This window comes from Somniosus microcephalus, chromosome 27 (assembly GCF_052327205.1).
Source record: "Somniosus microcephalus isolate GS21.2 chromosome 27, FLI_Smic_1.0, whole genome shotgun sequence".
NCBI classification, from domain to species: Eukaryota; Metazoa; Chordata; class Chondrichthyes; order Squaliformes; family Somniosidae; genus Somniosus; species Somniosus microcephalus.
The window spans coordinates 2,520,865-2,543,770 of record NC_141013.1 but is presented as its reverse complement, the minus strand read 5'-3'; the positions used below and the strand labels follow the sequence as shown (position 1 = coordinate 2,543,770).

The following is a 22,906-nucleotide window of genomic DNA, read 5'->3' as shown; positions in this document are numbered from 1 at the left end:
GAATCTCGGAATTTTCAAATCCAGAGATCTGTGAAATTTTCGCCATCCTTGAAAATCTGTGCTATTTCCTGAATTCTCTCAATTGTTCAGTGTCCTGAACTGCTCCTGTGTTGCCCTGATTGAAGCTGAGACTGCTTCACCCATGAATAGAGGAAAGGTTTATCCCTGCTTCACATTATCCTAAATGGAAAAGGCTTCACGTAACCTTAGAAGTGCCTGGACTGAGCACTTGGATGGAACATTGGCACTGGCAGGAGAAACAGTGGCTTTGGAAGTATTTCCCCTTTGCAAGGGTTTCAAAGCTGAGATGCCCGTTGACTGGACTTAGTGTTTCTAACTTGCTGAAGGTATAAAAGTTCCCGTGCCATGAATAATAGTGTTTGTGTTTTAGGTTGGCAGGGAGTGGATTGCTCCATCCCTTGTTCCAGTGGTACCTGGGGACTTTACTGCAATAATAGCTGTAGTTGTGCCAATCGAGCAGCTTGTAATCCAGAGGATGGCTCCTGCACATGTTCCTCAGGCTGGCGTGGAAAACATTGTGACCAGCCATGTCCAGTAAGTTCTATTTTAATTTTCTGGTTTTCTTTCCTTTGGTGTAAATTATTTTACTTCCCCCCTTCTTAAATTTCCTTGTGCTACAAATCACTCCCCAATAAAGAGGTTAACCAGATAACCTGCTCCCAGTACCACTGCCAGTGCGACTATGGAGCTCACTGCTAGGAGGTACACAAGACAGCAGCCTCGAGTATGACTTGCCATGTGATTTATTTTTTATCCTCCCACCCTTAGGATTTCTACTTGGCCCCTTCCCCAAGAAATCACCTTAATGGATATGCAGTTGAAAATCCATATCCTGATACTCGTAGATCAATGTGCTTGTGGAACAGGGCAATCCAAACCCCTCGAGTCAGCTACTGCCTTGTAACGCTTGGCCCATTGTTTAATACAGGAAACTTTCGATTAACCGGCCCCTAAATAACCGGAAATGTCGGTTAACCGGCAAAATTCAGGAGTCGGTTTCAGGTAACTTTTATAACTTTTATTACTTGCACAGCAACAAATGGAGGAAGGCAAGGGTTTGGCTGCAGCTGTTGCTAAGCTACAGAGACGCTTGCAACTTGTGGACGTTGTTCTAAGCAACAGGGTTTGTTGCTTTATACGGAGCTCTAAGGTCCGTATCTTTTACTATAGCGTTCGGTTATCCGGAATTGTTGCTGAACCGGCACCACATCAGTCCCGTCCGTGCCGGATACCAGAAAGTTTCCTGTATCTACGCAACTTACTATCAGACAAAACTGTTATTCTGTATAAATTTTAGCCAAAATAATTAAGTTCTTTGAAATGTTTTGCTCAGCAGGTTTATTTTAGTACCCATTTGATATGATATTTTTCCAACGAGCAAACTGAATGGGCAGCACACAAGCAGAGCAGCTATGAGTGTTTTATGATGTGTTGGCCTATCAGACAATTTTCTGATACTAAGGAAATCAAGGGCTATGGGGATAGTGCGGGAAGGTGGAGTTGAGGTAGAAGATTAGCCATGATCTTACTGAATGGTGGAGCAGACTCGAAGGGCCGAATGGCCTACTCCGGCTCCTGTTTCTTAGTCTTGCATTCTTAACAATGTTTAAACAAAAATCTGAAATGTTTCATTTTTTTGAACAAAATAAACTTCTGTTGACATTAGTTTGATGCTATAGGAAATTAATTGTGCTGTTGTAAAGAGCACAAGCAAAATGTGCTGGGTATTATTTAATGGGGTGAGCCGTGTGGCCCAGGGTATACACGGTCCAGTGATCTGTAGAAAATATCGATGGACATTGAACTGAAGGGATTGTGCATTTTCAGCCATTCTTTTTCTCCCGTTCTAGGAGGAAACGTATGGTCTGGGGTGTAGTGAACGTTGTGACTGCTGTCATGCAGATGGTTGTGATCCAATCACTGGATTCTGCCGCTGTGTAGCGGGCTGGACTGGTAAATATGACAAACATTAAAACCATGAAATGTATTCAAATATTCTTTTGTTTCCTGCTCACCTCCTCCTATCATGGATTACCCTGCCCATATCCCATTAGGAATCTGTGTTGCACTAATCCCTCATTGTTTGTGCAGTATGGAACCTGACTTCTTGCATAGTGTGTAGTCTTCCTTCTCAGTGCTTTACCTACGGTTTCTTGCTGCTGGTAGGTGTGTTGTACCTATGAAAGGTCCATTGTTTTGTTATTTTTTTCTGCTTAGTATGTAAAACTCTCCATGTGCATGTGTGGTGTATAGAAGTAAACATTTCAGTTGTGATATATCTGGGGAAACTGACTGCAAGGAGTTGCTGAGCCCAACATTGTAAGGGAGCTGAACTAATGTGCATAGCGATAATGTCAACAACCTTGAATTTCCCCAATCCTCTTACTTCAGCTCTGCATTCTAGGTGAGCTCCCATGCTTTGCTGGGCTCAGTAATAAATCTCAGCCCACTCCATCCCCCCAAGGAGATAATAATACTTAGTAGTTTTTAATTTGTGCATTAAATTTAATAGATATTTATCCATTTTTAATTTCAATTAAAAATGTCCCCATTCTGGGGCTCTCCACATTGCAAACCATTCCTTGGGTGAGAGGGTGAACAGGTGACTTGCTTCCAGTCCGCCCCCCCCCCCCCACCCCCACAGTCCTCTTGTTGAGTCGCTGAATGGGAGGTGTGAGAGAAATAAAAATGCTGGAAGTACCCATCCAGCAGGTCTGCCAGTATCTGAAATAGGAAAAGATGTTAGTGTTTCAGTCGGACTACCCTGACATTTTCTCTTTACCGTTGCTGATGGATCTCCAGCATTTGCAGTCTTTACTTCAGATTTCCAGGGTTTAAAAAAAAAAAAAAAAATTCCTTCTTCTGGGATGTGAGATCTTGCGAGGACGGAGTGATTCAACTTTTGAGTTTAACCTTGTAGAAGGATTGCATGACCCTCCCACTGGTAACTTCACGTGAGGAGGTATCATCCTGCATGGTACAGCGCGCACCACTGCAGCATAAAATCAACCTTAACTGTGCCCCATTACCGAGTTGATTCTGGTGTAAAACCAATGTCTCATTCTTCTCATTTCAATTACTTCGGCTACATTTGAAGGCAGATTATTTTTACTTCTTATGTTTTGAAAGTACTTTTAAACCTCATTATTTTGTTGGCTGTGTTGGCATTCCAGTCATGATTAGGGAAGGATTTTTAGTGCCGCTGCACCTTATTATTGCTGCCATTTAGGAGTATGTTTCCGATGTTGGCATGTATTTATATTGTCAAATTTTTGCACTCCCAGTGAATCACAGGGCTGGAAATTTAACTCAGCTCTGTGACAAATTATTAAAGTGTAATGTTTTAGGGCTGCACTTGTGCTGAAGTCCAGCTTCAAGATACCAGCCAAAAACTTCTGCAGAGACATGAAGGTTGCCTCACATAAGGTAACAGAGAACATTAAAGCATCCTCTGCCATAGCAATAGCCTGCATTACAATTAGAAGCACAAAATAAAAGATTGATCCCATGCAACCAGATCTTATTACAAGCTTGGCCCGGTAAAGTAATCCTTATCAAGGATCCACCTTACTGAGGTTTGAATTCCTATATGTAGTAAAAGGGGACTCCTGGAGTCAAGGATATGGAGACAAGGAACCAGCTTAATGTGTAATAAGAGGGTTTTAATAATGATTCTACTAAAGCATCCCAGTAGAACAGAGGTCTTTCCCTTTCACCATCTGATTCTTCAAGAACAGCATATTTATGTTCTTGTGGTGAAGATATCTCTAAAATTCACATTGAATTCAATGTATTCATTTGTTTTTCTTTGCCTTTTTCCCTTTTGAAATGTCCTAAGGCCACAAGCTTCGCTAACTGAGAGGCCAGGTTTAGAGACTTGCTCCAGGCCTGTGCTAATGTTGCTCTATAGCCAGCTGCAAGGAGATATACAAGAGGGTCTGGGATGACTAACTCTCTGATTTTCCTCCCTTCCCGGTTAAATGATACCTGGCCTGAGGAACTCACCATGTGGAGAATCCCAGGTGCAGACACACCTCCCACTGTTCTGTGCTGCGACATGTGCACGGCCATCTGCCCCTGGAGTCAGTTGATTTCCAGAATGTTGCACAGTTGGTAAAATTGTATTGTTAGAAGAAAAAAGATGATCTGAGGGCAACTCCATCCTGCTGTAAAGAATATTTGCGATTTTGCCATGCAGTTACAAAGAAGAAACCTACATCCTTGATGAGGTTTTTCACAAGGGAGGATCAGGTGCACTTTCATTCTAAAAACTCCTAGGTTTTGACTTTCTAACCGTCTGAATGTGGAATTCTCTTTCATATTTAGATCTCTCTTGTTCTGACTGCTTTGTTTCTCATAGGTTTTAAATGTAACATAAGCCCTGTTTAAAATTGGCTTCACTCTCTTATCTCAGTAAGTCTAAGCTGACTGATTAATTGGGCTTTAATGACACTGCACATTTATAAAATTCTCTCTTTACTCTTTCAAAATGAGCCTCCTTCTGCATTTGAAAGGACCAAATGTTTGAATAAAATAGCAAGACAAGATCTGCTGAGGTGGGGGAGGAGAGTGCAGCCAATTCAGACATCCAGCACGGTAGTGGGCATAGAACCTGCTCGCTGCCTTTTTTGTGATAATAGATTCTTCTTTTAATAGTTGAGATGAAAGTTTCTTTTCTCTGTCAATTATAATTGTCGTTGGTGAAATAACTTTAAGTCTCAATGCAGTTTCCGGGGGGGTAGGGGGGTCACAGTGCCAGAAGGCCCATAATTTGTCACTAATTAGCATTAAATTGGGAGTCTCACTTGGACGCCACAAGGATCACTGATGTGATAGGCAGTGCAGCGCTGTTCCTGTTTCAACATGCTGCATCATGGAGCAGTGGGAGGCAAGTTCCATTTTCAACTCCACTGAATTCCCAGTCTCAGTTGCTTTATTGCCAGGAGGGATAGTTGGAGGTTGAGTTATTACCAGGCTGTTATAGGGAGAAGCTTAGATGAAGGCCTGAGAGTAGGATGCCCACCTGCCTTCTTGGCTGCAGGATCTAGTTGGCCAGAGGAGACCAAAAGGGGAGCAAAATGAGAGAAACATCAGAGGATAGCATGCACTCAAAAGACCTGGAGTTGTGGGAAATAGAAATGCCACTCTGGTGTGATAGAAGCAGTCGTAAGGCTGGAGTTTGAGCACATTGTTGGAGATTTGTCTTGTATCTAAACTGGAAGTTCTTGATGTAAATGCTGAGTGACATAAGTAAAACTTGTCCCATTTCCTAGCACTGACATCCTTCACCTGATGGGCCCAAAAACAACTGAAATGAAATGGGAGGAAGTTGCACATATAATGTACTTCTCAGCTCAGTGTCACTTCCAAAGCTACATCACTTGTCTATTTACAGACCCCCATGCTGACTAGTGACGCTCCCTTGAATTCAGTCTAACTCAGGCACACACAGATCAAATATTATTTTCACAGAGAAGAAATAATTCAGCACAGTACATGCAGGTAATAACGTTTAATCAAGAAGAATATGTTAGCCGCGTGTGACAGGATGCAGCATTGTGTCCATAATTCCGTTCATGGTGAGTTTTTAATCTGAACCATTATATTAGAGGGAATCCCCAGGTGGAGTCCAGATACATCCCCACAGAATATGGAATGAAACTGGGAATTGCAAGTCCGTTCCCTCTCTCCGGAGTGCTGTCACGGTGGCCTGGCGCAAGAGCAGCGTTTGCAGAAGTCTTGGGCCCAGAGGCTGATTTCCTGACTGCTTCCCCCTATCCCGAGAATGACAAAAAAAATGAGAACAAAAATGTAAATATTCTCATGAAGGATATGTGAAAATTACATTTTTAAAAATAATACAGAATACAGCTCCTTTTAAAAAAAATTGATGGGGAAAGATTAAAAGAACATGTTCATCTGGAAAACTGCTTCCATTTCTGTCAGCTTTATTACTTATCATTTATCATTGAGGAAACTTACCATAATAAAGACATCAAAAGTTGGAGGAGCATAAACTTGGAAACCTCAGGGCCTTTAAGTAACTTGTGTCCTCCCGTCATCTCATTGTGCCTGTTGGTGATAAATAGCCTCTCATTCTGAGTACTGCGCCCAAGATCAGCAGCACTTACAGATTCATGTTACAGAAATAAAACAAATCACCTCGCACCTTAGCATCTGCTCTGTTAATGTGACTATAAGAAAATAAATCTTCCTAGCCACAATCTCCTTCCATCTGCACTACTTAACGCAGCATTCCTCAAGTAAGAAAGGCATAATGTTGAGTATAGGAATTCATCAAAGGTGTGGGACAGAGGGTTCCCAGAACTCAATTAGAGCAATTGCCAGCCCTGTCATCTTTGTATTTCATGATTAACTTTAAATGCTTTATCTCACCTGGTATAAAAAGTCCTCTGATTGCTGTTTGCAGTGACGTAAATGTGTTTGTGAAGATTTCCTCGGTATGCTCTATCTAAGAAAATCTTAAACTTGCTCTAAAACAATGCATTTACAGTGTTACCAGAAATATCAAACAGATTACATTTTCACAACCACATTTAGAATGTCACTACCAGAGGAATTATTGCCTCAATTGCTGGTAAATTTAAATCTTCATACTTTTGGGCATCACCAATATGCAGTGCCATGGAATGGTAAAAATACTGTATGCAACATGTTCCCAACAATATTTGCAAATGGGCAGAACTATGGCAGATGAATTTCAATATAAATAAGTGTACAGTGTTACATAATGGAAGAAAAAGAGTCATACTTAATGAATGTTGTCAAAGTAGCTGAGAGAGAGACTGGAAAGAGCTCTGGAAGTTTTCTCTTCTCTTCTTCGGCAATTCCTCGGAACCGGGGATGACTTGCTTCCACACTAAAAATGAGTTTTCAGGTGACTGATGAGTCCAATGTGGGACCTACAGTCTCTGTCACAGGTGGGGCAGACGGTGGTTAAAGGGGCGGGTGAGTGGGGTGCTTGGGTTGACTTGCGCTTGGCTTCCGCTTGCTCCCAGCGAAGAGACTCGAGGTGTTTGGCGCCTTCCCGGATGCTTCTCCTCCACATTGTGCGGTCTTAGGCCAGGGATTCCCAGGTGTCAGTGGAGATGTTGCACTTTTTCAAAGAGGCTTTGAGGGTGTCCTTGAAGCGTTTCCTCTGCCCACCTGGGGCTCTCTTGCCGTGTCGGAGCTCTGAGTAGAGCGCTTTTTTTGGGGAGTCTCGTATCGGGCATGCAGACAGTGTGACCCGTCCATCGGAGCTGATCGAACGTGGTCAAAGCTTTGATGCCGGGGATGTTGGCCTGAGTGAGAACACTGACGTTGGTGCGCCTATCCTGCCAATAGATTTGCAGGATCTTGCGGAGGCAGCGTTGGTGGTACCTCTCCAGTGCTTTGAGGTGCCTGCTGTACATGGTCCATGTCTCTGAGGCATACAGCAGGGCGGGTATCACTGCTGCTCTGTTGACCATGAGCTTAGTGCCGGGTTTGAGGTCCTGGTCTTCAAACACTCTCTTCCTCAGGCGACCGAAGGCTGCACTGGTACACTGAAGGCGGTGTTGGACTTCGTCATTGACGTCTGCCCTTGTTGACAGTAGGCTCCCGAGGTATGGAAAGTGGTCCACGTTGTCCAAGGCCTTGTCGTGGATTTTGATAATCGGTGGGCAGTACTGCGTGGCGGGGGCAGGTTGGTAGAGGACCTTTGTCTTACAGATGTTTAGTATAAGGCCCATGCTCTCATACGCTTCAGTGAAGGTGTTGACGACGGTTTGGAGTTTGACCGCCAAGTGAGCGCAGACGCACGCGTCGTCTGCATACTGTAATTCGACGACAGAGGATGGGACGACCTTGGATGTGGACTGGAGGCGACGGAGGTTTGTTCTGTAAATTAGCTCCACTCCAGCGGGGAGCTGACTGAGGGTGAGATGGAGCATTGCAGCAATTGATAATACTCTCAACACTGACTATCCAGTCCATCAGAGAGCAGCAATCAACAGAGCAAACACATACTGCTTTATTGGGCCATCGTGCGGGAGCTGTGTAATTCTCTGGTCAGGCTGCACCTTGAATAATGTGATCAATTCTGATCAACAAGGCACAAGGGAAACATCCAAGTCCTGGAAATGATGCACAAAAGGGCTAGAAGACTGAGTCCTACTGTCAGAAGAATGAGTTATGAGGAACAGTTAGAGCAACTTGGACTCAAGCCTGGAAAAGACAGAGAACGTGATCGAGGTATATAAGGTACTAAGTCAATTTGAAAAGGTTAATCCTGAGTATTATTCCATGACTGCAGGGCAAGGGAATATAGGTACAATCTGGTAAAAGGCAAGTTTAGGACTAATGGCAGGGAGCACTTCTTCATGCCAAGAGTTATCATCACCTGGAATAGTTTCCTGGGTAGGGTAGCAGAGGAGGAAATTCGAGTTGAATGTAATCAGATTCTGTAATGTAAGAAGTCACACAACACCAGGTTATAGTCCAACAGCTTTATTTGAAATCACAAGCTTTCGGAGCGCTGCTCCTTCTTCAGGTGAAGAAGGAGCAGCGCTCACACCAGATTCTGTAATGAGAGAGGTGGAAAGTTGAGATCTGCCTCATCTGTACTTGCCTTTAGTGATATCATCAGTAATTCAAAATGTGTAGCTTGGGCAGCATGTGTGGAGTCTAGAAATGTGGTTCAGAGCTGATATTTTTTACGTTAATGTAAAATAAAAGCAAACTATTTCCCAGAGTGGTACGATATGAGTTTGCACTGAGGATTCCTCATATTTGAGTTCCCTATCCCTGCTGTGCTGTCATAAGAAATCGGGTCAGGTACTTCACCACAGGGAGGGAATAATAATCGGGCTGATCCCAGGGTGCCTTCAGCATCTGGCTAAACAGAGTGTGGGAGTGAGCCTCTACCCATCCTCCCAACCAGGAAGCTGGGTGACATAGGCATATTTCAGGCGGGTTAAAGGAGGTAGGAAATATTTTTTAAAATATTGTATATGTAATATGGTGTCAAATATTTTTGTCTTATAATACTCCTGTGAAGCACCTGACGTTTTACTATGTAAAAGGCGCTATCTAAATACAAGTTGTTGTTGGTGTGTATATAGAGTCATTTTTGAGGAGGGGGTTATCTTTTTATGTTCCTCTATAATGCCACAGAGCATTCTGGACAAGCACAGGCACTTCCCCACATGATGGGAACAAGGAGACTTCCTCTGCCACTCTGTATCTAGAATGGTGAATTGTTTTGTGCTCCTCGGTGCTCAGGAATGGGAAATAATTGCATCGCCTGTCAGCATCAGGCCAGGTATAGCAGAGATATAAATATTGATAAAGCTGCTTCTGCTCTGCCTCAACAATCTGCTTTAAGCTGAAACCCCGAATGCCCCAAAAGTAACATTTCCATCCTTGTTGCCTATCTGAATGATACTTCCTCAGTTCCAAATTAAGACAGTTTTATGCTTGAGATCCTGTCCATTGTCATCTGAGATATAGTTATTCCAAATTCACTTAAGACCTTTCAGAGAGAAAAGACTTTCATCCCATCAGTCTGGAGTGGCTTTCAACCTAAGGTCTGAGAGATGAAAAAGACTGTGAAACCGTCCTCACCATGTGACTCGCCCTTTGATTGTTTCTCTCTTTCTCTGTGTGAAAATGCCTTTTGCTGTGTGTGTTTTGCCTGTTATGTGAATCCAAATGAAACTGACCCGTCTCCATAACTAATGATTATTTCAGACTGAACAAATAATCAGGCTCAGACTGCACAGTTTTAAAGATCATAAATGCAAGCTCTTTCTTCTTTCTTTGATTTAATTTTAGAGATCATTAAACTAGTCAAAGGAAAACCTTCATTACATCAAAAAGGAATAGAAAGAGAAGTTGACGTATATTTTTTCTCCTTTGTGCTATAGGATTTTTTTTGTTCTAAAGGAATTTCATCCCATCCAATTGAATTGATTTTAGACTTTCAAAGTGAATCTTAGTTCCCTGACTACACTGTACCATCTCCCAATTCAGAGTCACAAAAATGTTTATATGAGGCATCCCAGGCTGATTGGACTCATGAACAATGGTGGTCTCCGCAATGGCATCATGGGGAAGCATATAACAGAGGTCAACTACCTCTCAGTCCAAGGGATGGGCATTATGGCCCTGTGAACCTTCAGGAGCCCAGTGATCATGTGGCAAAATTCAAATATAGCCAAAGCCAGTTGGACTTGGTTTTGGATCACATGCTGCTGCACTCTTCCCTTTGTTCTGCAAATACATAAGTGGCGATTTTGAGCTACCACCCGCCCCATTTATGCTGGAAAACGGGGTGGTCGGCAGTTCAAAATGAAACAAAAGAGATCGCCTGCTCCTTGACCAGCTGAGGCTACAGCCAATGCAGTATTCAGACGAGCCAGTAACTGGGGCGGGGGGTGGGTCAGCAGTCCCTCCTGAAACAGGCAGGAGCTCACTTCATTATTGGAGTTAGGTCCTATGCCGCTTATGGGACTGCATTTCCATTCTTCAGTCACAATGAGCAGAGCATTCATGGTACCAGGCCCTGAGGCCCAAGCAGCAGTCCTTATAGGGATGGCTGGAGGCCAAACACAAAATAACCTATTGTGGGGCCAGGAGGAGCAGGATTGTGACCTGCAGCTGGGCCCTCGAGTGCTCCCCCCCCGCTTTACAGTTTTATTCCGGTTTAGCTCAGCTATGGCACCAGTGGATTTCCCGCCCCCACGATTGGTGAGCTACCCGTCAGCATTCACTGAGCCCTCGGCAGGTTGCCAACACAATATAAATGAGGCCCAAATTGTACGGGGCCTCGCGCTACTGGTATCGGGCGGGTGGCATCGGGCAGCATGCTCCGCAGTATGGGGTGAATTCCCGCCGGGTTCTCCTGCTAATCCGTAGTAACTGCCGGAAGAGCATCGGAAACCATGCAAATATGGCGTAAATGTTTAGCTCTGTGGAAATTCACGCCTAGTATGTTTTACTGCACTTTTTAAACTTGCAACAACTACGAACAGGTAAAATTAATACTGCTGCCATTAATACTCCAACGCCCCTCCGGAACCTTCCTCCTCTTCACTCTCCTCTGACCCCATCCCTTCTTCCAATCTCACCCCCTGCCGTGTTTTCACTATCCCCTCTGACCTTCCCCTCTCTGACCCCGAACGATCAGTCCTTAGCAAAGGCCTGAGCTTCATCCCCTTACCTCAATGAATTCCGTGCTCTGCTGTCTTGTTTCCTTATTTTTGCCTGTCACCAGTCATATGGTCAACCAGACTGCATGTTTGTTTGTTTGTTTTTTAATAAAATAAAAAACACTACTTCCCAGTAGTGGTAACAGGGTTCCAGTCATTCAAATAGTGTTGGAGGTGAGGAGTTAGTAAGCTATTTCACTCTTTGAAACCCAGCCTCCATTTACTGGTTGGAGAGATCCCTACCCTCTGTCAGCTGCTAGTAGTAACCTGTTAGCACCCTAGTCCCAAAGCAAAAACCCTGTGCTAAATCCTGGACACAGGGTCACAGCGTAAATAGATGTAAACGGATACGATATAATTGCGATTACGGAGACATGGCTGCAAGGGTGACCAAGGCTGGGAGCTGAATATCCAAGGATATTCGATATTTAGGAAGGACAGGCAAAAAGGAAAAGGAGGTGGGGTGGCGTTGTTAGTAAAGGATGAAATCAGAGCAATAGTGAGAAAGGATATTGGCTCAGAAAATCAAGATGTAGAATCAGTCTGGGTGGAGCTAAGAAGCACCAAGGGGCAGAAAACATTGGTGGGAGTTGTCTATAGGCCTCCAAACAGTAGTGGTAATGTAGGGGATGGCATCAAACAGGAAATTAGAGATGCATGTAACAAGGGTACTACAGTAATCATGGGTGACTTTAATCTACATATAGACTGGCCAAACCAAATTAGCAATAATATTGTGGAGGATGAACTCCTGGAGTGTGTACGAGATGGTTTTTTAGACCAGTACGTTGAGGAGCCAACTAGGGAACAGGTTATCCTGGATTGGGTATTGTGCAATGAGAAGGGGTTAATTAATAATCTTGTTGTGCGGGGTCCTTTAGGGAAGAGTGACCATAACATGATAGAATTCTTCATTAAGATGGAAAGTGAAGAAGTCCAATCTGAAACTAGGGTCCTGAATCTAAACAAAGGAAACTATGAAGATATGAGGAGTGAGTTGGCTATGATAGATTGGGGAGCTTCATTAAAAGGCATGACGGTGGATAGGCAATGGCTAACATTTAAGGAACGAATGCACGAATTGCAACAGTTATACATTCCTTTCTGGTGCAAAAACACAAAAGGAAAAGCGGCCCAACCATGGCTAACAAAAGAAATTAAGGATAGTATTAGATCCAAAGAGGAGTCATATAAAGTTGCCAGAAAAAGTAGCAAGCTTGAGGATTAGGAGCAGTTTAGAGTTCAGCAAAAAAGGACCAAGAGATTGATTAAGAGGGGAAAAATAGAGTATGAGAGTAAACTTGCAAGGAACATAAAAGCGGATTGTAAAAGCTTCTACAAGTATGTAAAAAGAAAAAGATTAGTGAAGACAAATGTAGGTCCCTTACAGTCAGAAACGGGAGAATTTATAATGGGGAACAAACATAGAAACATAGAAGATAGGAGCAGGAGTAGGCCATTCGGCCCTTCGAGCCTGCTCCGCCATTCAATGTGATCATGGCTGATCATCCAAATTCAGTACCCTGTCCCTGCCTTCTCCCCATATCCCTTGATCCCTTTAGCCTCAAGAAATATATCCAACTCTTTCTTGAATATATTTAATGAACTAGCCTCCATCGCCCTCTGTGGCAGAGAATTCCACAGGTTCACCACTCTTTGGGTGAAGAAATTCCTCCTCATTTCAGTCCTAAATGGCTTACCCCTTATCCTTAGACTATGACCCCTGGTTCTGGACTCCCCGGCCATCAGAAACATCCTTCCTGCATCTAGTCTGTCCAGACCTGACAGAATTTTATAGGTTTCGATGAGATCCCCTCTCAATCTTCTAAACTCCAGTGAGTATAAGCCCAATCGACACAATCTCTCCTCATACGTCATTCCTGCCATCCCAGGTATCAGCCTGGTGAATCTTCGCTGCACTCCCTCCATGGCAAGAACGTCCATGGCAAGGAAATGGCAGAGCAATTAAACAAATACTTTGGTGCTGTCTTCACGGAAGAGGACACAAATAACTTCCCAGAAATGCTGGGGAACCAAGGGTCTAGTGAGAAGGAGGAATTAAAGGAAATTAGTATTAGTAAAAAAATAGTGCTGGAGAAATTAATGGGACTGAAAGCTGATAAATCCCCAGGGCCTGATAATCTGCATCCCAGAGTACTAAAAGAGGTAGCCATGGAAATAGTGGATGCATTGGATTTTTTGAGGATGTAACTGGTAGAATAGATAAGGGAGAACCAGTGGATGTGGTGTATTTGGATTTTCAGAAGGCCTTTGATAAAGTCCCACATAAGAGATTAGTGTGTAAAATTAAAACACATGGGATTGGGGGTAATATACTGGCATGGATTGAAAAATGGTTAACAGACAGGAGAGTAGGAATAAATTGTTCTTTTTTGGGGTGGCAGGCGGTGACTAGTGGGGTACCGCAGGGATCAGTGCTTGGGCCCCAGCTATTCACAATATATATCAATGATTTGGATGAGGGAACCAAATGTAATATTTCCAAGTTTGCTGACGACACAAAACTAGGTGGGATTGTGAGTTGTGAGGAGGATGCAAAGAGGCTTCAAGGCAATTTAGACAAGTTGAGTGAGTGGGCAAATACATGGCAGATGCAGTATAACGTGGATAAATGTGAAGTTATCCACTTCGGTAGGAAAAACAGAAAGGTAGAGTATTATTTAAATGGTGATAGATTGGGAAATGTTGTACAAAGGGACCTTCAGGTGCAGCAAGCAGTTAGGAAGGCAAATGGTATGTTGGCCTTCATTGCAAGAGGATTTGAGTACAGGAGCAAGGATGTCTTACTACAGTTATACAGGGCCTTGGTGAGACCACACCTGGAGTACTGTGTGCAGTTTTGGTCTCCTTACCTAAGAAAGGATATACTTGCCATAGAGGGAGTGCAGCAAAGGTTCACCAGACTGATTCCTGGGATGGCAGGACTGTCGTATGAGGAGAGATTGGGTCGACTAGGCCTGTATTCACTAGAGTTTAGACGAATGAGAGGGGATCTCATTGAAACGTATAAAATTCTGACAGGGCTAGACAGACTGGATGCAAGGAGGATGTTTCCCCTGGCTGGGGGGCCTAGAACGAGGTGTCACAGTCTCAGGGTACAGGGTAGGACATTTAGGACTGAGATGAGGAGAAATTTCTTCACTCAGAGGGTGGTGAACCTGTGGAATTCTCTACCACAGAAGACTGTGGAGGCCAAGTCACTGAATATATTTAAGAAGGAGATAGATAGATTTCTAGGCAGAAAAGGCATCAAGAGGTATGGGGAGAGAGCGGGAATATGGTATTGAGATAGAGGATCAGCCATGATCTTATTGAATGGCGGAGCAGGCTCGAAGGGCCGAATGGCCTACTCCTGCTCCTATTTTTCTATGTTTTCTATGTTTCTAATTGCAAGGGGGGCCACATCAGTGGCAGCGCCCAGAACCACAAACCGGAATATCAGAGTGGTGCCACGCCAAAGCAATGGCGAAGAGCAAGGCCCTAAAGGATATTCTCTCTTCTTCACCTCCTCTGCTTTCAATGAAGCATTCTTTGGGAAAGAATCAGTCGCTGCTGGGATTGATTACCTTTCCCCAGTAAAGGTTTGGGGCCTTTGAGGGCACAAAGGGCGAAATTCCTGGGATAGGCTGAACTATCCTAGACATGCCCACGGGGTGGGGGGGACGGGGAGAGAGCAGCGGAAAATCCGCGCATATTCCTCCCACTGGAATTTAAACGGCTACAACAAATGGGGAAGAATCCCAGCATCAGCAGGTTTCACCCCAAGTAGCTGCTTCCCCCCACCCCCGGTGGAACGGAGACTATACACCCTCTCCGGACCCAGGGAGTTCATGGCTACAGTCTCTGTTTTGACCATTTCTATAAATGTGCTTCTTACGTCTGTTCTGTTTCCTTTCCCAGGCATTCGCTGTGACAATGTGTGCCTGCAGGGGCATTGGGGTCCAAACTGCTCCATTTCCTGTAACTGTGACAATGGGGGCTCCTGCTCACCTGAGGATGGAACTTGTGAGTGTGCACCCGGATATCGAGGAGCCACGTGCCAGAGGAGTAAGTATGAAACCTAACCCGGTGGGATTTCTGTGGGTTTTTCTCTTCCTTTGCTCACTCGCTCTCCACGTATTATCCTTGGCAAGAGGGAAGGAGTCATTCTCTCTCACAGATGCCAGCTTAAGAATGGGCAATTCTGGCCTCTTGCGCATCCCCAATTTTAATCGCTTCACCATTGGCGGCCCTGCCTTCAGCTGCCTGGGCCCTAAGCTCTGAAATTCCCTCCCTAAACCTCTCCGCCTCTCTACCTCACTCTCCTCCTTTATAGTCGCTCCTTAAAACCTACCTCTTTGACCAACCTGTCCAATATACATCTCGGTGTCAAATTTAATAATGCTCCTGTGAAGCACCTTGGGACATTTTTACTACATTAAAGGCACTACATAAATTCAAGTTGTTGTTGTTGTTGTTGACATAGTGTGGGCAACCTATTAACTTCTCTAGCCCCAATAAGATATATATATATATAGAATAATGTATACCTGGAAGCTACTACAAGGTCATAAATAAATTGTGTTTTCAAGCCACAAATTACACAGGCCACCACTTTAGATCCTATTCTACCACCTAATAGAATGGCGTTTTATGTGCAGCGGGTACTGAATCAGAATTGCTGTTAGAGTCTATACAGGCACCAATAACTGCAACAGAATTCTTCCCAAGAAATACTTTTCTGCTTTAGGAATGATCTCAAAAACATGGAGGATGAAATCCTGTTGTGAAAGAAAGAACAAACTTGCATTTATATAGTGCTTTTCACATCAAACACGGCAGCCAATTAGCACACAGCAAGGCCCCACAATCAAAAATTAGATAACTTACAAGTGTTAATCTGTTTTTGATGGTGGTGAATGAAGAATAAGTATTGGCCTGGACACCGGGATGAATTCCCTACTCTCCCTCGGATAGTGCCATGGGATCTTTTACATCCACCTGAGAGGACAAACGAGGCCTCGGTTTAACGTCTCATCCAAAAGACGCCGCCTCCGACAGTGCAGCGCTCCCTCAGTACTGCACTGGCAGTGTCAGCCTAGATTTTATGCTCAAACCCTGGAGTGGGCTTTGAACCCACAACCTTCTGGCTCAGAGGTGAGAGTGATATCACTGAGCCAAGCTGGCGCTCACAAGGGAATCACAATCCCTCTGCCTGTGATTTCTGTCCATTTACATTAATGAACAGAAAATCAGACACTGCAGACCTGCAATTTCTGGTCCAGCATTCCCCGAGAAGCTTGTGTCTCACCAGGAGCCTCCGATTGGGAATCAGCCTTCAGAATTAATCAATTGACTTCATTTTTTGGTAGTGCAGAAAAATGTCATGGGACCATTTTCCAGTGTTTGATCATTTTTTGACTGGTATTTTAAAAAGAAAAAAAATTGAGTATGCTTTTGATCCCCAGCCTGAGTATTTTATTTTACGATGAGAGCTATTTCTGTTTTCTTTCAGTCTGTTCTCCTGGATTTTATGGCCATCATTGCAACCAAGCTTGTCCCCAATGTGTGCACAGTAATGGGCCGTGTCATCACGTCACAGGCCACTGTGAGTGCTTGTCGGGCTTCACCGGTTCCCTCTGCAATCAAGGTAATGTCTTGAATATGTTGGACTCATGTGTACAATAGGAGGCACTGAGGCCTGTACACTAGCGCAATAAGTGAAGTCATTGTAGTAAGATCATCTTCTGGTTCTTCACACCTCTTTGTAGAGAAATCTCCAGCCTCCAGTCAGCACCTCCAGAACACAGCAAGGCTGAGGTTGGAGATTCACTTTGTAAGAAACTGTGAATTGGAACCTACAGCCTGCTGGTCCCTAGTACTAACACACTACACCCGCTCATGGCTTGAGAGGATTTCTCTGTACTTGCAGTATCAAGAGTCAGGAATGTGATTTGTTTTTTTCCACTAAATTCAGAATTAGTCATATTTACTCATTAAATATTTTTACAGGGATTAGGTAGAATTATAGAATCTTACAGCACTGAATAAGGCAATTCAGCCTATCGTGCCGTGCTGGTTCTTTGAAAGAGCTGTCCAATTAGTCCCGCCTCCCTGCTCTTTTTGTAAATTTTCAGGTTGTGTACAAATCAAAATGCAGGGAGCAAAGCTTCGTAAAGAGCAGGATAAAATCTAAGTGTCCAATAAACTCTGAAACTGTTTTCAAACTCCAACTATAGTTACTGTACTGCACGTCATCAAGATTAAACATTACTGAGTGGGCAGGTCGACTCCTTCTATTTAAATCCCAGTGTGCAAGATGGCTTCATGAAATATAATCTTAATGTTTCAACTGATAAACTTTCTGGTGAGGGAAAGCAAAAAAGAACTGATTCATGAACGAACAACGTAGTCAAGCGGTCCTGTGTGCATTAAACGCAGTGAGCCAATTGCCTCCTTCAGAAGGACTTTGGCAATGGAGATTTCCTCACTACCGTTTCAAACCATGTTTGAAAGCTGCAATAACCAGAGAAACAAGGTGGTGTTCCAGACAGTAGCAGAAGCTGGGATTGCATATTATGAATGGTTTCTATCTCTGCTACCCTGGGAGTTACGGGTGTAGTATAGCCAGCCAATTGCACATTTGTTCTTAACCTTCAGATAGACCATTACTAATCCCCTGTCTAATACAAACAGTTGTCCATTATTACTTAAACTGATATGATTGTCTATATATTCTCACTGTCACTCCCATTGTCTCTCCTATAATATATCGTCTACGTATAGCACTAACCCAGTATGTATCCACTGCATATCCTACTGTCTCTTGTAGGTCTTCTATACATCACGTTGTCATTTTCAGTGCGTATCCTCTATATATTCCCACTGTCTTTGTCAGTGTTTATTCTTTATCTCCCTTTGTCATCCATTCTGTGATTTTATAAATGTTGACTTTTGCTCCAGTGTGTATCCTGTATACATCGCTTCTCTCTATTGTCTACCCTATTAAAAATCTGCCTTGTTCTCCATTCTCTCAGCATTCCCTCCATTGTGCAGCATTCTTTGTTGTTGTGTGTCCTCTATTCTCACCTTCTCTAAAAGAGGTTAGCAGTGCAGCAAAGAAAAGGCATTGGCTCAGTGGAGCGAGCGCAGTATTGCAGAACATGCTTGGAGCCACTTTCTCTGTGCATGTGGACAACAGAGTTTCTTAAAGGGTGGTTCAGGCAATTAGCCAGATGTCTTTGGGATCCGTGCCTGGTTCACCAGTCCACCTGATTACATTACTGGAGTCACTTGAGACTGTCCAAAATACCTTGCAAGATATTTCTGCAGTGCCAACATAGGAACATGAGTAGGCCATTCACTCCCTCCTGCCTGATCCCCCTCAATCAGCGTCTACATCCTGCACTTGAGGGATGCTCTTCCTCCATGGTTAGGCCTTTTTGTGTAGCAGTGTTGTATGGTATGCAGCGGATGTCAATGATCCTGGAACTTCTAGCGGGCTGTACTGTAAGGCACCCCTGATCTGGCAAGGTGTTTGAAGCACTGCTCCAAGGTCCCATTGGTGTGCTCCATAGCGATTCTGGTCATTGAAAGGCCTTGTAGTTTCTCTGTTTTTCTTTTGTCTGTGACCACTGGAAGGGTTGTTAGTTTTGTCTGAAGATGATAGTCTCTGAGGAGCTATCCTTGTTGTCTCACTCAGTTCAAGTAAGCCTGACACAGATAGTATAAACTGAATGTATTGTGATTGCTGCCTAGGAAGTGGGTGTAATAATCCAGTGTTCCTGGTCACTGACCAGCTGCACATTGATGGAGTCAAATCCCTTTCTGTTCATATAGGCCATTGCATTGTGCCAAGGAGCCTACATGTAGACTATTAATGAACCCCTGTACTTTGGCAAATCCTGCAGTGTGGTGAAATTGGGCTTCCCTGTCATGCTGCTGTTGCAGTTCAGTAGTAAATGAGATGAAAGTGTTGATCCTGCTGAACAATACCTTAGTCACCTGTTTGATACATCTCTGGACATTTGCAGAAGCAGTTTTCCTCCAGTATTGCCAGGTACCTGTGCAAACAGCTCAGGAATTGAGTGGGATAGAGTGAGCAAGAACCCAGCGAGTTTCTGTGATTTTTCTGGCACGTCACCAGCAGGTGTTTATAGGCTTTTGTATATTTGTAACTGATCATGTGTCCTCAAAACTATTCTCCCCTCCCTAATCTGTATGTCCTCCCCATTCTCTACACTTTAGGGGTAGTTTTGAAAGACTTGCCTGGCAGTGGAGCCTCATTAGCAGTGAGTGTGGGTTGGAGAATCGGGGCTATGGTGATGTAACCCGTGTTTCTGAATCTAACGAGATGTTACATCGGCAGCAACACCGTGGTGCATGATTATCCCTTGATTTTTCTGTGAAAGGTTTAAGTTTGTTCCCATGGCACGTTACCTGAATGCAGGGTCAAGCTTGTTAGCAACTTTAATTGCAAGTTTCTCATGCTTACTCAACTTCTTCCCAAATATTTGACTTGCCTAATTTCATAAAGTTTTTATCCAGTCATTAAACATAGATTAAATATAGATTAATACAGTTAATTCCCAGTACAGTAAAAAGCAGCGGTGTACTATGAAATAAATCATCTGAAGGAGGATTTGATGTGCTTAGCTCTGCTGTAGAATCTCTGTCATGTGCAACTTAAAACGAGAAGAATCTCTAATTGACTGAGGGCTCAATCTGCCGAAAGAGTGGTCTTAGGGCCAATTTGATTCTTGGATCAGAAGCCTAAGAAGTGTTGTGTATCGCCCCTAGGCTGGATGCTGATTAACTAAAATGAGGATCACAGAGAAAGTTCTCCAAAAAGTCGTATACTTTTGTAGGCTAAAGTATGTAACAACCCATAAAATTGTTAAAATTTATACTGAACTGAGTTTTAAATAGTCTCACAAATTGCAATAAACAGTGAGTAATGCACATCTGGGAGGGGTTCCAGAGATTTATAAAGCATTGATAAATATCTGGACAGGGAGTGAAACAAGATGGTATTATAATTAAGGAATTCAGAGCGTTTATATGCAGAATAATGGATACCTAATCTAATTAGTGTACTCATGTTTGGGCATATATTGCGTCTGAGAGCATTTGTTTTTTCCAAGTTTATCTCCTTCGCCCAGCTCCTGAAGGCATTGACTCCCATCACTGGGGTACAATTCCAGAGGCACGGATCAGCCTCAGGTGCCTAACCCAAGTGGCCACTAGTCTTGACAATGAGTGCCAGCAAATTATCCAGCTGTGGAGGATATCACAGCTGAGACTGATCCTGCCCTTTCCTTGTATCCACACGCACTGACCTGGCCAGGGTACCTGGACGTTGAGTAGGGGCTGGTACCCTGGCTAATTTCTCTTTCCTAATGCAGAGACACTGAGGCCAGTTATACTCTCCCACACTGTCAGGTGAGAGCAACAAACTCAGCACAAACAAGGGACCTTCCTGGGAGGGAGCTTCTGAGTGCAAATTTTATATAAATACTTAAAAAAATCATTTTTCATCACTTCTGCATTATGGATACTGATATTTCAGTCATGGACATTCACAGACACACTTCCAGTACCAAGGTCCAGATAATAGCTGAGGTTCTGCTTTATTTTTCTATTAATTCAGTTCTGTGCTAAATATACGGCCAGATGATTCCTAGCACAGAATATCCCTCATCCAGCCATATGGTTTCAAACCATCACCCCCTTCCCCACCAGCTTTCCAAAGACAAAAGCTCAGACACAAATCTCCCCAAAAATAGAAAACCCCGCAATATTCAGGAAAAAAATCCATAACATCCAACGAAATAAGGAAAAATATCACAACAGCTGTGGAAAAAAATTCAGCCAGACAGATGAATCTATGTGGTACCATTTTCAATTTTGGGCTTCCCGTTATCAGAAGAATGTTGAGGCAATAGAGAGGGTACAGAACAGATTCACTAGGATGCTGCCTGGTGTGAGGAAATACAAATATGAAGAAAGAATTGGAAAATTGAGGCTGTTTTCATTAGAACAGAGATTAAGGGGTGATTTGATAGAAGGTGTTTAAAATTATGAAGGGATGGGACAGAGTAGATAGAAACAGACTGTTTTTAATCACTGGAGGGTCTAGAACGAGTGGGCATAGATACAAGATTCAATACAAGTGATTTAGGACAGAGCACAAGAAGCGTTTATAAGCAGAGGATTCTGAGGCTGTGGAATGGACTACCAGTGCAGAGACCATGGCAACGTTTAATAATAGGTTAGATAGGTGGTTGAAGGAAAGGGGAATAAAGGGATATGGGAACAGGGTGAATACATGGGATTAGAACGACTACTGGTGTGGAAATAAATACCACCATGGACTGGTCGGGCCGAACAAGCTGAGACTGTGTTATAATTTCTGTGTACTGAGGCTGCTGCAGTCATTCGTTTCTCTGTTTTCTCAATGTGTCTGTTCTCTTGATCCTCTCCATTCCCTCAGATTGAGAAAGTCTCCCCTCGGTATCTTGTGACGGCTTGCTGAGTTGGCAATCCAAGCACGTGATTGCATTTTTTGATATTTGCTCATACATGCCTGCCCTCACCTGCCCTTTGTTCATTCTCTCGCAACGTGCTCGCTTGGGAATTCTCTCGCTGGCTGCTTAGTCCTTGTGGCTTGCACAGAAATGCCTTTTATTACACCTGCGAATGCCCTTGGCAGTCATGAGCAGAGACACACATAGAGCCTGTTTTCCATAATACAGAGTGGCATGCCTTTTTCTTTGCCACTTTGCATTATGGAATCAATAGGTTGCCAACGCTGTAAGCATGAAATTCACAACTTTACCCGCGCCGACTTCATCACAGCACTGACCTTGAAACAGTTTTAACCTCTTCCCCCCTCAAATTTGGCTTGACTACCTCATGGGCAAGGGGAAAGTATTAGAGAGCGTGTCACCCCTGGATACTGCTCTCAAGCACCTGTTAGCAGCCAGAGGCAGGGCAGCAATGGCCATGGGCTGGACGTTTGTCTATCTCCTTGGCTAAGGGAATGGCGCATGGTGTAGAGAAACTGGGAATGCAGAACAGAAAAACCGGAGTAACTTGCAAAAAACACCAATAAGATACTTAACAGAAGGATAACCGTACATTAACAAATGTAGAGAAGGAAAAGGTGCATTCATATATTTTATTAAAAAATAATGGGGTAACAATGTCTGTTACTGATTTGCCATTTTTTAATTCCATCTTTGAAACTAGAAATTTCTGATTACTTCCAAATGCTGATGAAGTTGGCTGGTCGCTGCTCAAGACGGCAGTTCCCACTTACACGGCTCTTCCTTCACATGAGAGAAGTGAAGCCATTTCTAAAAGACTCTTCAGGCTTCGGGAATTTCCTTTGAGCTGCTCCTGCTCAACCCCGTTTACGCCACGCTTCCAAAGAAGTTGCAGGATCGGGAGCAGGAGCAGGAGTGGGACCAGGAACAGGGGCAAGGGAGGGAGCAGGACCAGGACTGGGAGAGGGAGAGGGAGCGGGACCAGGACTGGGAGAGGGAGCGGGACCAGGACTGGGAGAGGGAGTAGGGGCAGGACTGGGAGCGGGAGAGGGAGTAGGGGCAGGACTGGGAGAGGGAGTAGGGGCAGGACTGGGAGTGGGAGAGGGAGTAGGGGCAGGACTGGGAGAGGGAGTAGGGGCAGGACTG

General features: G+C 43.9%; 1 protein-coding gene and 1 long non-coding RNA gene across 2 annotated transcripts in view; one reads left to right on the top strand and one right to left on the bottom strand.

The window, feature by feature from the left end:
- megf11 (multiple EGF-like-domains 11) overlaps positions 1–22,906 on the top strand; it is a 469,877-nt gene that overhangs the window by 406,238 nt on the left and 40,733 nt on the right. The window contains exons 13-16 of the mRNA XM_085968349.1: positions 392–555; positions 1,872–1,974; positions 15,135–15,281; positions 16,729–16,863. Coding sequence (XP_085824475.1) covers positions 392–555; positions 1,872–1,974; positions 15,135–15,281; positions 16,729–16,863 — 549 coding nt within the window. The remainder of the gene's footprint in view (positions 1–391; positions 556–1,871; positions 1,975–15,134; positions 15,282–16,728; positions 16,864–22,906) is intronic.
- LOC147099872 (uncharacterized) overlaps positions 5,519–22,906 on the bottom strand; it is a 58,526-nt gene continuing 41,138 nt past the window's right edge. The window contains exons 3-4 of the long non-coding RNA XR_015073765.1: positions 6,004–8,465; positions 5,519–5,795 (exon numbers count right to left, since the gene is read on the bottom strand). This is a non-coding gene — a long non-coding RNA (uncharacterized LOC147099872). The remainder of the gene's footprint in view (positions 5,796–6,003; positions 8,466–22,906) is intronic.